General features: G+C 43.3%; 1 protein-coding gene across 1 annotated transcript in view; it reads right to left on the reverse strand.

Annotated features, from left to right (window-relative positions):
- The window catches only part of LOC140995177 (ankyrin-2-like), an 89,373-nt gene that overhangs the window by 20,751 nt on the left and 52,303 nt on the right, over positions 1-16,319 (reverse strand). Inside the window, exons 44-49 of the mRNA XM_073465170.1 lie at positions 14,947-15,528; positions 14,042-14,119; positions 13,730-13,861; positions 13,282-13,422; positions 12,963-13,173; positions 12,504-12,582 (exon numbers count right to left, since the gene is read on the reverse strand). Of these exons, the coding sequence (XP_073321271.1) occupies positions 12,504-12,582; positions 12,963-13,173; positions 13,282-13,422; positions 13,730-13,861; positions 14,042-14,119; positions 14,947-15,528 (1,223 nt within the window). The remainder of the gene's footprint in view (positions 1-12,503; positions 12,583-12,962; positions 13,174-13,281; positions 13,423-13,729; positions 13,862-14,041; positions 14,120-14,946; positions 15,529-16,319) is intronic.

The raw sequence follows: 16,319 nt of genomic DNA on the forward strand, positions 1-16,319 counted from the left end.
CTGAACTGAGGAACAGGTGAGTCAGGAGACAGGGACCTAAGTTCACTTTGAGATGCCACTGACTGGGAAGACTGTGGTCTCAACTCGCTGACCCAATCGTCTATGTTGGAAAGGTTGTACTCCTCATCTGATGTCATTGATGAAAGCCAAATAGGTCTCAACTCAAATGATGAAACAGGTGGCATGTTGTTTGCATGTTCCATATGTGTGACACCACGCACAATATCTGCATATGTTAGAGGTTTCGAAATGGTAAGCGGTAGGGATGCAGTTACAGTTAAACTTTTGTGCTTAGATTCAATCTGTGAAGTTAGTGAGTCTGGTGAATCTGGTCTGTTTTCATCAAACAATTCCTCCAGACAAAATTCGTAATACTCAACATCTGACAGTGTTGAAAGAGGTGATACTGGTCTACATTCTGAGTGCTCTAAATAATAATCACAGTGTTGACTCATCATCTGGCCAAATGTCATGCTAGGAGAAAAAGCGTGCTGCTCAACTGATGCTACAGATTCTGGGGAGGATGCCCTAAAATCTGCCAACCAGTCATGCAGAAGCGAAAAGTCAAAATCAGAAGACACCGATTCTGGGGACAACGTCCTGCTACTAAAGAACCTATCAAGTCCAAGGTCTGACAAAACAGACTGCGGGGACTCTGGTCTGCTCTCATCAAACAGGGTATCCAGACACAAATCAGTACCTTCCCAGTCTGAAAATGTTGATTCTGGAGTAAACGACCTGTCCCTTGTTAAGTCCACATCGTAACCCATATGTGGAGGTCTGAACTGAGGAACAGGTGAGTCAGGAGACAGGGACCTAAGATCACTTTGAGAGGCCACTGACTCGGGAGATTGTGGTCTCAACTCGCTGACCCAATCGTCTATGGTGGAATGAGTGTACTCCTCGTCTGATTTCACTGATAGAGGCCACAAAGGTCTCAACTGTAATGCCAATTCTGTGGGGATGGCAGCCGTATGTTTTTCAAGGGCAACACCACGCACAATATCTGCATATGTAACAGCCTTTACAGTGGAAAGCGGTAGGGATGCAGTTACAGGTAAACTTGTGTGTTTAGCTTCAATCTGTGAAGTTAGTGAGTCTGGTGAATCTGGTCTGTTTTCATCGAACAATTCCTCCAGACAAAATTCGTAATACTCAACATCTGACAGGGTTGAAAGAGGTGATACTGGTCTACATTCTGAGTGCTGTAAATAATAATCACAGTGTTGGCTCATCATCTGGCCAAATGTCATGCAAGGAGAAAAAGCGTGCTGATCAACTGATGCTACAGATTCTGGGGAGGATGCCCTAAAATCTGCCAACCAGTCATGCAGAAGCGAAAAGTCAAAATCAGAAGACACCGATTCTGGGGACAACGTCCTGCTACTAAAGAACCTATCAAGTCCAAGGTCTGACAAAACTGACTGTGGGGACTCTGGTCTGCTCTCATCAAACAGGGTATCCAGACACAAATCAGTACCTTCCCAGTCTGAAAATGTTGATTCGGGAGTAAACGACCTGTCCCTTGTTAAGTCCACATCGTAACTCATATGTGGAGGTCTGAACTGAGGAACAGGTGAGTCAGGAGACAGTGACCTAATTTCAGTTTGAGAGGCAACTGACTCAGGAGACTGGGGTCTCAACTCGATGAGCCAGTCGTCTAAGGAGCAATGATTGTACTTTTCATCTGCCATCACTGATGAAGGCCAAAGGGGTGTCAACTCAAATGACGTCAGTGACGGACGCCAAAAAGTTCTCAACTCAAATAATGTGGCACTTAGAACGGCGGGCGCATGTCTTTCACGTGTAATGCCACACTCAGTATCTGTGTATGTTGGAGGCTTTGCAGCGGAAAGTGGGAGGGATTCAGTTACACTTGGATTGGTGTGTTGAGCTTCAATCTGTGAAGTTAGTGAGTCTGGTGAATCTGGTCTGTTTTCATTGAACAATTCCTCCAGACAAAATTTGTAATACTCAACATCTGACAGGGTTGAAAGAGGTGACACTGGTCTACATTCTGAGTGCTCTAAATAATAATCACAGTGTTGACTCATCATCTGGCCAAATGTCATGCTAGGAGAAAAAGCGTGCTGCTCAACTGATGCTACAGATTCTGGGGAGGATGCTCTAAAATCTGCCAACCAGTCATGCAGAATCGAAAAGTCAAAATCAGAAGACACCGATTCTGGGGACAACGTCCTGCTACTAAAGAACCTATCAAGTCCAAGGTCTGATAAAACTGACTGCGGGGACTCTGGTCTGCTCTCATCAAACAGTGTATCCAGACACAAATCAGTACCTTCCCAGTCTGAAAATGTTGATTCTGGAGTAAACGACCTGTCCCTTGTTAAGTCCACATCATAACCCATATGCGGCGGTCTGAACTGAGGAACAGGTGAGTCAGGAGACAGGGACCTAAGTTCACTTTGAGAGGCCACTGACTCGGGAGACTGTGGTCTCAACTTGCTGACCCAATCGTCTATGTTGGAAAGGTTGTACTCCTCATCTGATGTCATTGATGAAAGCCAAATAGGTCTCAACTCAAATGATGAAATAGGTGGCATGTTGTTTGCATGTTCCATATGTGTGACACCACGCACAATATCTGCATATGTTAGAGGTTTCGAAGTAGTAAGCAGTAGGGATGCAGTTACAGTTAAACTTTTGTGCTTAGATTCAATCTGTGAAGTTAGTGAGTCTGGTGAATCTGGTCTGTTTTCATCGAACAATTCCTCCAGACAAAATTCGTAATACTCAACATCTGACAGTGTTGAAAGAGGTGACACTGGTCTACATTCTGAGTGCTCTAAATAATAATCACAGTGTTGACTCATCATCTGGCCAAATGTTATGCAAGGAGAAAAAGCGTGCTGCTCAACTGATGCTACAGATTCTGGGGAGGATGCTCTAAAATCTGCCAACCAGTCATGCAGAAGCGAAAAGTCAAAATCAGAAGACACCGATTCTGGGGACAACGTCCTGCTACTAAAGAAGCAATCAAGTCCAAGGTCTGATAAAACTGACTGCGGGGACTCTGGTCTGCTCTCATCAAACAGGGTATCCAGACACAAATCAGTACCTTCCCAGTCTGAAAATGTTGATTCTGGAGTAAATGACCTGTCCCTTGTTAAGTCCACATCGTAACCCATATGTGGAGGTCTGAACTGAGGAACAGGTGAGTCAGGAGACAGGGACCTAAGTTCACTTTGAGATGCCACTGACTGGGAAGACTGTGGTCTCAACTCGCTGACCCAATCGTCTATGTTGGAAAGGTTGTACTCCTCATCTGATGTCATTGATGAAAGCCAAATAGGTCTCAACTCAAATGATGTCACTGCCAAAGGCCAAACAGGTCTCAACTCAAATGATGAAACAGGTGGCATGTTGTTTGCATGTTCCATATGTGTGACACCACGCACAATATCTGCATATGTTAGAGGTTTCGAGGTGGTAAGCGGTAGGGATGCAGTTACAGTTAAACTTCTGTGCTTAGATTCAATCTGTGAAGTTAGTGAGTCTGGTGAATCTGGTCTGTTTTCATCGAACAATTCCTCCAGACAAAATTCGTAATACTCAACATCTGACAGTGTTGAAAGAGGAGATACTGGTCTACATTCTGAGTGCTGTAAATAATAATCACAATGTTGGCTCATCATCTGGCCAAATGTCATGCTATGAGTAAATGTGTGCTGCTCAACTGATGCTACAGATTCTGGGGAGGATGCTCTAAAATCTGCCAACCAGTCATGCAGAAGCGAAAAGTCAAAATCAGAAGACACCGATTCTGGGGACAACGTCCTGCTACTAAAGAACCTATCAAGTCCAAGGTCTGACAAAACTGACTGCGGGGACTCTGGTCTGCTCTCATCAAACAGGGTATCCAGACACAAATCAGTACCTTCCCAGTCTGAAAATGTTGATTCTGGAGTAAACGACCTGTCCCTTGTTAAGTCCACATCGTATCCCATATGTGGAGGTCTGAACTGAGGAACAGGTGAGTCAGGAGACAGGGACCTAAGTTCACTTTGAGAGGCCACTGACTGGGGAGACTGTGGTCTCAACTCGCTGACCCAATCATCTATGGTGGAATGAGTGTACTCCTCGTCTGATGTCACTAATAGAGGCCATGAAGGTCTCAACTGTAATGTCAATTCTGTGGGGATGGCAGCCACATGTTTTTCAAGGGTAACACCACGCACAATATCTGTATATGTAAGAGCCTTTACAGTGGAAAGCGGTAATGATGCACTTACAGGCACAGTTGTGTTATCAACTTCAATCTGTGAAGTGAGTGAGTCTGGTGATTCTGGTCTGTTTTCGTCGAACAATTCCTCCAGACAAAATTCGTAATACTCAACATCTGACAGTGTTGAAAGAGGTGATACTGGTCTACATTCTGAGTGCTGTAAATAATAATCACAGTGTTGACTCATCATCTGGCCAAATGTCATGCAAGGAGAAAAAGCGTGCTGATCAACTGATGCTATAGATTCTGGGGAGGATGCTCTAAAATCTGCCAACCAGTCATGCAGAAGCGAAAAGTCAAAATCAGAAGACACCGATTCCGGGGACAACGTCTTGCTACTAAAGAAGCAATCAAGTCCAAGGTCTGATAAAACTGACTGCGGGGACTCTGGTCTGCTCTCATCAAACAGGGTATCCAGACACAAATCAGTACCTTCCCAGTCTGAAAATGTTGATTCTGGAGTAAATGACCTGTCCCTTGTTAAGTCCACATCGTAACCCATATGTGGAGGTCTGAACTGAGGAACAGGTGAGTCAGGAGACAGGGACCTAAGTTCACTTTGAGATGCCACTGACTGGGAAGACTGTGGTCTCAACTCGCTGACCCAATCGTCTATGTTGGAAAGGTTGTACTCCTCATCTGATGTCATTGATGAAAGCCAAATAGGTCTCAACTCAAATGATGAAACAGGTGGCATGTTGTTTGCATGTTCCATATGTGTGACACCACGCACAATATCTGCATATGTTAGAGGTTTCGAAATGGTAAGCGGTAGGGATGCAGTTACAGTTAAACTTTTGTGCTTAGATTCAATCTGTGAAGTTAGTGAGTCTGGTGAATCTGGTCTGTTTTCATCAAACAATTCCTCCAGACAAAATTCGTAATACTCAACATCTGACAGTGTTGAAAGAGGTGATACTGGTCTACATTCTGAGTGCTCTAAATAATAATCACAGTGTTGACTCATCATCTGGCCAAATGTCATGCTAGGAGAAAAAGCGTGCTGCTCAACTGATGCTACAGATTCTGGGGAGGATGCCCTAAAATCTGCCAACCAGTCATGCAGAAGCGAAAAGTCAAAATCAGAAGACACCGATTCTGGGGACAACGTCCTGCTACTAAAGAACCTATCAAGTCCAAGGTCTGACAAAACAGACTGCGGGGACTCTGGTCTGCTCTCATCAAACAGGGTATCCAGACACAAATCAGTACCTTCCCAGTCTGAAAATGTTGATTCTGGAGTAAACGACCTGTCCCTTGTTAAGTCCACATCGTAACCCATATGTGGAGGTCTGAACTGAGGAACAGGTGAGTCAGGAGACAGGGACCTAAGTTCACTTTGAGAGGCCACTGACTCGGGAGATTGTGGTCTCAACTCGCTGACCCAATCGTCTATGGTGGAATGAGTGTACTCCTCGTCTGATTTCACTGATAGAGGCCACGAAGGTCTCAACTGTAATGCCAATTCTGTGGGGATGGCAGCCGTATGTTTTTCAAGGGCAACACCACGCACAATATCTGCATATGTAACAGCCTTTACAGTGGAAAGCGGTAGGGATGCAGTTACAGGTAAACTTGTGTGTTTAGCTTCAATCTGTGAAGTTAGTGAGTCTGGTGAATCTGGTCTGTTTTCATCGAACAATTCCTCCAGACAAAATTCGTAATACTCAACATCTGACAGGGTTGAAAGAGGTGATACTGGTCTACATTCTGAGTGCTGTAAATAATAATCACAGTGTTGGCTCATCATCTGGCCAAATGTCATGCAAGGAGAAAAAGCGTGCTGATCAACTGATGCTACAGATTCTGGGGAGGATGCCCTAAAATCTGCCAACCAGTCATGCAGAAGCGAAAAGTCAAAATCAGAAGACACCGATTCTGGGGACAACGTCCTGCTACTAAAGAACCTATCAAGTCCAAGGTCTGATAAAACTGACTGCGGGGACTCTGGTCTGCTCTCATCAAACAGGGTATCCAGACACAAATCAGTACCTTCCCAGTCTGAAAATGTTGATTCTGGAGTAAATGACCTGTCCCTTGTTAAGTCCACATCGTAACCCATATGTGGAGGTCTGAACTGAGGAACAGGTGAGTCAGGAGACAGGGACCTAAGTTCACTTTGAGATGCCACTGACTGGGAAGACTGTGGTCTCAACTCGCTGACCCAATCGTCTATGTTGGAAAGGTTGTACTCCTCATCTGATGTCATTGATGAAAGCCAAATAGGTCTCAACTCAAATGATGAAACAGGTGGCATGTTGTTTGCATGTTCCATATGTGTGACACCACGCACAATATCTGCATATGTTAGAGGTTTCGAAATGGTAAGCGGTAGGGATGCAGTTACAGTTAAACTTTTGTGCTTAGATTCAATCTGTGAAGTTAGTGAGTCTGGTGAATCTGGTCTGTTTTCATCAAACAATTCCTCCAGACAAAATTCGTAATACTCAACATCTGACAGTGTTGAAAGAGGTGATACTGGTCTACATTCTGAGTGCTCTAAATAATAATCACAGTGTTGACTCATCATCTGGCCAAATGTCATGCTAGGAGAAAAAGCGTGCTGCTCAACTGATGCTACAGATTCTGGGGAGGATGCCCTAAAATCTGCCAACCAGTCATGCAGAAGCGAAAAGTCAAAATCAGAAGACACCGATTCTGGGGACAACGTCCTGCTACTAAAGAACCTATCAAGTCCAAGGTCTGACAAAACAGACTGCGGGGACTCTGGTCTGCTCTCATCAAACAGGGTATCCAGACACAAATCAGTACCTTCCCAGTCTGAAAATGTTGATTCTGGAGTAAACGACCTGTCCCTTGTTAAGTCCACATCGTAACCCATATGTGGAGGTCTGAACTGAGGAACAGGTGAGTCAGGAGACAGGGACCTAAGTTCACTTTGAGAGGCCACTGACTCGGGAGATTGTGGTCTCAACTCGCTGACCCAATCGTCTATGGTGGAATGAGTGTACTCCTCGTCTGATTTCACTGATAGAGGCCACGAAGGTCTCAACTGTAATGCCAATTCTGTGGGGATGGCAGCCGTATGTTTTTCAAGGGCAACACCACGCACAATATCTGCATATGTAACAGCCTTTACAGTGGAAAGCGGTAGGGATGCAGTTACAGGTAAACTTGTGTGTTTAGCTTCAATCTGTGAAGTTAGTGAGTCTGGTGAATCTGGTCTGTTTTCATCGAACAATTCCTCCAGACAAAATTCGTAATACTCAACATCTGACAGGGTTGAAAGAGGTGATACTGGTCTACATTCTGAGTGCTGTAAATAATAATCACAGTGTTGGCTCATCATCTGGCCAAATGTCATGCAAGGAGAAAAAGCGTGCTGATCAACTGATGCTACAGATTCTGGGGAGGATGCCCTAAAATCTGCCAACCAGTCATGCAGAAGCGAAAAGTCAAAATCAGAAGACACCGATTCTGGGGACAACGTCCTGCTACTAAAGAACCTATCAAGTCCAAGGTCTGACAAAACTGACTGTGGGGACTCTGGTCTGCTCTCATCAAACAGGGTATCCAGACACAAATCAGTACCTTCCCAGTCTGAAAATGTTGATTCGGGACTAAACGACCTGTCCCTTGTTAAGTCCACATCGTAACTCATATGTGGAGGTCTGAACTGAGGAACAGGTGAGTCAGGAGACAGTGACCTAATTTCAGTTTGAGAGGCAACTGACTCAGGAGACTGGGGTCTCAACTCGATGAGCCAGTCGTCTAAGGAGCAATGATTGTACTTTTCATCTGCCATCACTGATGAAGGCCAAAGGGGTGTCAACTCAAATGACGTCAGTGACGGACGCCAAAAAGTTCTCAACTCAAATAATGTGGCACTTAGAACGGCGGGCGCATGTCTTTCACGTGTAATGCCACACTCAGTATCTGTGTATGTTGGAGGCTTTGCAGCGGAAAGTGGGAGGGATTCAGTTACACTTGGATTGGTGTGTTGAGCTTCAATCTGTGAAGTTAGTGAGTCTGGTGAATCTGGTCTGTTTTCATTGAACAATTCCTCCAGACAAAATTTGTAATACTCAACATCTGACAGGGTTGAAAGAGGTGATACTGGTCTACATTCTGAGTGCTCTAAATAATAATCACAGTGTTGACTCATCATCTGGCCAAATGTCATGCTAGGAGAAAAAGCGTGCTGCTCAACTGATGCTACAGATTCTGGGGAGGATGCTCTAAAATCTGCCAACCAGTCATGCAGAATCGAAAAGTCAAAATCAGAAGACACCGATTCTGGGGACAACGTCCTGCTACTAAAGAACCTATCAAGTCCAAGGTCTGATAAAACTGACTGCGGGGACTCTGGTCTGCTCTCATCAAACAGTGTATCCAGACACAAATCAGTACCTTCCCAGTCTGAAAATGTTGATTCTGGAGTAAACGACCTGTCCCTTGTTAAGTCCACATCATAACCCATATGCGGCGGTCTGAACTGAGGAACAGGTGAGTCAGGAGACAGGGACCTAAGTTCACTTTGAGAGGCCACTGACTCGGGAGACTGTGGTCTCAACTTGCTGACCCAATCGTCTATGTTGGAAAGGTTGTACTCCTCATCTGATGTCATTGATGAAAGCCAAATAGGTCTCAACTCAAATGATGAAATAGGTGGCATGTTGTTTGCATGTTCCATATGTGTGACACCACGCACAATATCTGCATATGTTAGAGGTTTCGAAGTAGTAAGCAGTAGGGATGCAGTTACAGTTAAACTTTTGTGCTTAGATTCAATCTGTGAAGTTAGTGAGTCTGGTGAATCTGGTCTGTTTTCATCGAACAATTCCTCCAGACAAAATTCGTAATACTCAACATCTGACAGTGTTGAAAGAGGTGACACTGGTCTACATTCTGAGTGCTCTAAATAATAATCACAGTGTTGACTCATCATCTGGCCAAATGTTATGCATGGAGAAAAAGCGTGCTGCTCAACTGATGCTACAGATTCTGGGGAGGATGCTCTAAAATCTGCCAACCAGTCATGCAGAAGCGAAAAGTCAAAATCAGAAGACACCGATTCTGGGGACAACGTCCTGCTACTAAAGAAGCAATCAAGTCCAAGGTCTGATAAAACTGACTGCGGGGACTCTGGTCTGCTCTCATCAAACAGGGTATCCAGACACAAATCAGTACCTTCCCAGTCTGAAAATGTTGATTCTGGAGTAAACGACCTGTCCCTTATTAAGTCCACATCGTATCCCATATGTGGAGGTCTGAACTGAGGAACAGGTGAGTCAGGAGACAGGGACCTAAGTTCACTTTGAGAGGCCACTGACTCGGGAGACTGTGGTCTCAACTCGCTGACCCAATCGTCTATGTTGGAAAGGTTGTACTCCTCATCTGATGTCACTGATAGAGGCCATAAAGGTCCCAATTCAAGTGCCGAAACTGTGGGAATTGCAGCGGCATGTTTTTCACCGCGGACAATATCTGCATATGTAAGACCTTTCACAGTAGAATGCTGGTGGGATGCAGTTACAGATACACCTGTGTGTTTAGCTTCAATCTGTGAAGTTAGTGAGTCTGGTGAATCTGGTCTGTTTTCGTCAATAAATTCATCAAGACAAAATTCATAATACTCAACATCTGACAGTGTTGGAAGAGGTGATAGTGGTCTACATTCTGAGCACTGTAAATAATAGTTACAATGTTTACTCTTCATTTGTCCAAATGTCATGCTAGGAGATAAAAAGTGCTGCTCAACTATCGCCAAAGAACTTGGGGATGATTGTCTGATGTCAGCCATAAATGTGGATTCAAGAGACTCCTGTCTTGATTCATCCGATGTGTTGTCAACGGTTAAATCATTATCCATTTTCCCCAATAATGTATGTGACATATTTGGCTTTAATACTCTCTTGCTCCCTTCAAGTAAAGACTCGTCTGTTTTTGATTTTTTATCTGGAAACTCAAAAATGGATTTTGGTCTCTCGACCAAGTTAAAGACAACTGGTTTGGGCAATGTTAGTTCTTTGAACATCTCAAAAGTTTCAGTGGATTGTTTGTGATTTTTGTGATCAAAGCATGAATCTATTCTGGAAGACTCTTTCACCCAATACAAATTTTTGGACTCTTGCACTTTATTGTGTTGTGAGGTGTTTTGTCTGTTGTTTGTCAAATGAATATCTGACTGAACTTCCGATGTTATGTATTGGGAAGGTTCTGGTTTCAATTTAGAAAACCAGTAATCAAGGAAAGATTGGCTACTTTCCTCCTCTAGTTGTGGGGCTTCCAATGAAAGCGGCCTTACTTGAAAGGACTTTTCTGTTTTACTTGAACAGTCTGCACTATATATACCATTGACAGATGTTGACGGAGCATTCACGGAATATTGCAAATAATCACAGTTCATATGCATGTCCTGTGAAACTGACAAATCAGGTGGAATATAACTGCTTGATGTGACTGATTCTTCAGGGAGAGGAGGATCAAGATGTGAGGCTAGTAACTTTGGTGTGAATGCCCTACCCTGACCCACTTCCTCATTGCAGCCTGTCATGGAAGGAGCTGATGTCAGCAGTGGATAGGGCGGATTTCCTCCTGAATATAGTAAATAATAATCACAATACTGACTCATAAGTTGGGCACGAATGGGTTCTGAGAGCAAGAGTTCAAGAAATGAGAAACTGCACTGGGAAGTCTGAGATTCTGGTGAGGATGGTCGGCAGTCCCTATCTAATGATCCATATCCATGAATATTTCTAGCTGAGTCAGACGAAGATCTATCAAGAGAAACATATTGCAAAAACTCGTCACACTCAATATTTGATGTTACTGGTGATAATGCTCTGAAGTCTCCCTTTATCTGTGGACTGTCAGGTATAGGTGAACAAAACTTAGGTACTTGAGAGCTGGGGCACAGTGGTCTATACTTATTCCAAGACTCAAAGGAGTCAGAACAAAGTGAGTGTGAATTCACAGTAGTTGCATAATCTTTCAAACTTTCTAATTGTGTTTCACATTCATGTGCATGTGATTGATTGGGGTGTAATTTATTTTCGGTGAAATTAATTGTAATTTCTGGTGAACTACATGCATCAGATCGTGGAGAGAGTGCCCGGCTGTCATCTAATATACAGGACAAGTCAGGTAAGACCCTTCTTTCCCGCTGTGGAGAGTCAGGTGACATTGCCCTATAATCACTAATTGACATGACAGATTCAGGGGATGACAGTCTCAGTATGGGGTCATTTAGTGTCCATGCCTCTACAAGGCCCCTTTCATTAATAGGTGGTGAGGCACAATGATGCTCAGACACCAAAGAATCAGGGGTCAACGGGATGTACTCAATGAAAGGTAATGTTGCATCTTCCTCAGGTGATTGTGGTGCAAGATGGGCAATAGGTAGGGGAAGGCTAGAAGAGGCAGTGTTTGGCTCAGATCTGTAAGGCGCCTTTGCCCTTACTATAACATGGTCACTATCTGAACTAGAAGAATAGCAATTCAGGTACTGATCAGTTGAGTCACAGGCCATGTGAGCAGGGTCACTGGTTGTCATACTGTTGGTCTTAATTTTGAATGGTTCCACCATGCTGTACTTAGCTGTAGGAATAATGGGGTCAATTGACTGGACGTCACCATTATCATCAATGAAGGGCATGTTTTCCAGATACCGATCACTGCATACTTGGGTTTTTTTCTTTTCCTCCTTGCTTGACTTGAAGGGTTTGAAGCCCATGTCCATATCAAAAACCTGTGGAACCTTGTCATGACCATACAAAACTTTGTAGAATTGGGTTGTAATCTCATCAGTACACTTCTGAGAGACGCTGCTTTTTTGAGCTACATCTGTGTCATCCTCAGTTATGGCCTGAGTTGCTTGGAGGTCCTCTGGTGGCAAGACTAACAGGCTAGGGTTGGAGATTCTTCTGACAATGCTTTTAGCTGCATCTGTTTTGTCAAGCTGTGGTGTATCGCTAAACTCATCACAAAGTTTACTGAAGTCAGTCTCAGCTTGGTCTGATTCTAATAGGCTCAGACCAAAGTCTCTGATAGAGATAGATGATGGTAACTTCAGAGCTTCAAGTGATTGCCCTTGCTCATCTTGAAAACCACACTTCATCAAAGGTAAGGTTTGGTTGCAGTCATCTTTGACTTGGCACTGCTTGCCCCCTTGGAGAGGCCTGATGAAATGAACTTCAACATTGTGGCCATCTTGCTTGTCTCTCATTTTGGGGTTATAAATTTGAGTTGCTTGGCTCCCCAATGCTGCTTCTTTTGAGGTGGGAAGCGTACTTACTTGCTCATCCGAGTTGTCGTAAGCTGTAGGTTCTTGTGTGATTATATCCTCTGAGGTCCATAGGTTAGGGTTTAATTCACTGTAACACAAAAAGAAGGTCACTAATTATGACTTTGCATTAATTTGGTATGACCAAGCCCAAATCTAACAAGAATAGTGCACGTGCAACACCCACAAACAATGGGCCCAGGGCAAATACCTGTACCCACTGTGTTCTATTTAAGCATGCATACCAGTGGCATCAGGATATAGCACTGTTGTATTTCCCAATGCTGACATGCTGGGAAATATTGAACTCCGGAAAAGCAGCAAGTTTTACTACTTCTTTTTTTTGTATACCTATATGACATTTCTGGTGCATGCTGTGAGTGTCAGTTGAAATGTGTCAAATAATGCTACACTACATTACACTGGATATGTGTATGATGATTCAGGAAACATTTCAAATAAATAATTTACTGTGGGATCTCAGGCTCCTCCAACAGGTCACCGTGCATGCTCTCTGAGGGGGTGTGTCCAACAGGCTCTGCCCAGGAAGGAATATCCAATAAGGAAGCAACTGAGAGGTCCTCTTCAGAAACAGCTGGGGGTGGTCTGCGGTCTGACTCCACCCTTCTCACGACTCTTGGGCTGTCTGCATCCTCTTGAACTGAAGATAGGGCTACTGACACTGGAAAATACACATAATAAATAAGTGTGCAAATACACAAATAGAGCCTGGTGTTAGACAGAGTCTTCAAACTTGGATGTTGAAGTGAGTGTTGAGAGGTGTAACTACCTTCACTGTGATCCAGTGTCTTTTCTATCTCTGCATAAGTTCTAGATGTTTGCTCTTGAACTGACTTGTTCATCTGGGTTTCAATAAGATGGACGATGTCCATGCGGTTGATCTTGGTTAGTCTCTTAATCAGACTGTCCTCTGTGAAAGGATTTCATTCAGTTAACACAATGAAGAAATTATGTCAAAGTTGACAGTGTAAGATTAGATTGAATTTTAAGTATGAATATAGATTAAATAAATACACAAAACATTTGGTTAAAACCAAAGATAAATTAGGTTGATTTTTCAGGTTGTGTTCACACAATTGACTGGAGTGCATGACAAGGAAAAGGTAATAGTGCATTCAGTATCATAAAGCAAATAATGTTTACAGAATTTGATGTCCTGTATTGACAAGTACTAGTAAAATGTCAACTGAAATATGCCAGACCAAACCGCCACGTACCTGTTGCATGTTTACCTTCACGTTCAACCCATCGCTGCAGCAAGGCATGGCTCTGCTCTTGAAGGGAATTAGGATTCTCTGTCCTTACTAACTGGATATCATCCTCACTGAATTCCAGCTCTCTTGCCAGCTCTGGGGTGATGGATAACAAAACAAGGGGTGAAAAAAATAACTTTTTTGCATGTTTTACAGCTAGAACATGTACACTCTATTGCTATTTCCCTAATTCTGCTCAGAAATACAATAAAATGCACCAAATACAGTTTTTCCTGAAATTGAAATTTGAAATATTTGCATTATTTTACAACTTACCTGTCCAGCTGAAGCCAAGAAGATCTGCAATGATAGCTAATGTCTCCTCTTTCCTGTCAGCATCATCCTGCCAATCCACTAAAAATGCCGCCAGAGCCAAACATTAAATCTTAATATCATGGTCGATAGATCAAGGTGTAAAATACTATGTATCTCAAAGTAAACCTATTTCCACATTGTAGGTACCAGTCATTAAAATATATTTTGTAACTGCAGATTTACATTTCCTTTAATTTATTCTATGTTATGGGCTGTAATACTCTGAAATTGAGCATGGATCTGTGATGTTGACATGGATGATAACATAAAGGTTGGCCTTAGGGTCGCTCTGAAGAGGAGTTGACTTGTTTATGGACTATGACTATTTGGTCACAATTAGCACATCATGTTTTTTAATCATTAGTGAAAGCAATGGCAATGTGCTGATTAAGCAATCTGCATGCTAATATTAGTAAAGCTGTATTAGTAGTACAGATATTAATACCAATACAACAGTGGAAGTCTGCATCAGAATTGTTAAAGCTACTACTTCTTTAACCAGCATAGCCATTCAATCTTGAGATTGCATAAACACAAACACAGATGGAAAAGTAACTTACCAACATGCAAAACACCACAACGCACAGACAGAGACACACAGACACAGACACACACACACACACACACACACACATACACATACACATACACAGACACGGACACACATACACATACACAAACAGACACACGCACATACATGATACAAACAAGAAAAGATGATGCAAGATGGGACTAGACCAATCACAACAAACGAAAACAACACAAAATGACAAATGGCTACATTATGTTCCTAAGAAGAGTAAAAGGGTTCTTGCTGCCGAGGAGAAGATATAGGAAAGCAAAAGCCCATGTAGGTCTGGCCATACCTGCCATACATTCTGGAGTTTGGTCATCGATGATTCTCCGCATCTGAGTTTCCACCATGTCATCTTGGGCAGGCTTGGATTCAAATACATGCTCTGTCCCAGAAGATGGTTGCAACGAATTGCTTTCAGAATCAGAACTGTGTGAGGCTGGGATGTCATATGTGAAGATAACAGAATCTGGACTCCTGCGACTTGCGCTGCTTATATCATCAGTATCCAAAGAAGACCTGACAGAAGTTTTTGCAGTCTTAGAGAGTTGACTTTCTTTCCCTTGGGGAGAGCAGGAGGAAAACATCTGAGCTTGAGGTTCCTGTTGCGTAACGACAGGAAGTTTGCAGGGGAAAAGGTTGGACTTATTAGTTGGTTGACTACTGTCAGAATAACTCCTTCTGTCTTTGTTAGAGGCTTTACTTGTGTCACTATCGGCCTCAGATCTAGTTCTACGATCCAGTGTTAAGCTTTTTTCTTCTTTTCTTGTAACCTGATCAAGCTTCGATATCTGTGAGACTTCCATGGTTATTTCCTTGCAAGTTGTGCTGCTCGGTTTTATTACCAAAGGTCGGGGTGAATCCTGATGATATGCTGTAATGCCAGCCTGTGAAGCTGAAAAAGACATCTCTATGACTGAGCACTGGTCATCATCATCTTCCTCCTCCTCCTCCTCCTCCTCCTCCTCCTCCTCATCATCATCAGGAGAGGAGTCTGAAGAATCATTGCTCTGCTGTGAGTCCACTGAATTGGCACCTGTGGATGTGTCTGATTGAAGGTCAGCTATGGTAGAGTCTAGATAGTCGAGACCAAGGCTTTGAATGCTTTCGACCTCATTTTGAGCAATAGTTATTCCCTCCAAAGCAGTGGGGGAACCAGGCTGAACCTCTAAAGAGCTGCCTAGATTAGCTTCGGAGAGTGGGCTCTTACCCTCTGACTTGTCACTTGAGGGTTTGATGAGTGTTCTTGGTTTGGGAGTGGGAATTTTATCATTGGCACCCTGAGTCACAGATGATTGTTGGACCTCTTGAAGAGCAGTAATAGAATCACTATTCTCTATGGTTAAAGACTTTGTTTGAGCTTCCCCTGTCTCCTCTGGCACAACTTCATCAACTGGATGTTCCCCTATGTGAAAAAATGCATATCCTTCCCCTTCTTCATCAAAGCTTCTTCTTGTCATATCAATGGCTCCCCCTCTGGTCATTTCAAATAGCTTCCCCTCTTGAAACTGAAATGGATCAGGACTTCTCTCATCAGCTGGTGTTTGTAGAGGTGTTTTATCAGGTGTTTTTCTGTCATCTACAGGAAAAAGATTTATCTCTTCCTTAGCCTCAACTTGTGCACTGAAGTCTTCATCATTCTCACCCTCACATGGTGAAATTTCA

Source organism: Pagrus major, chromosome 1, assembly GCF_040436345.1.
Source record: "Pagrus major chromosome 1, Pma_NU_1.0".
Classification (NCBI taxonomy): Eukaryota; Metazoa; Chordata; class Actinopteri; order Spariformes; family Sparidae; genus Pagrus; species Pagrus major.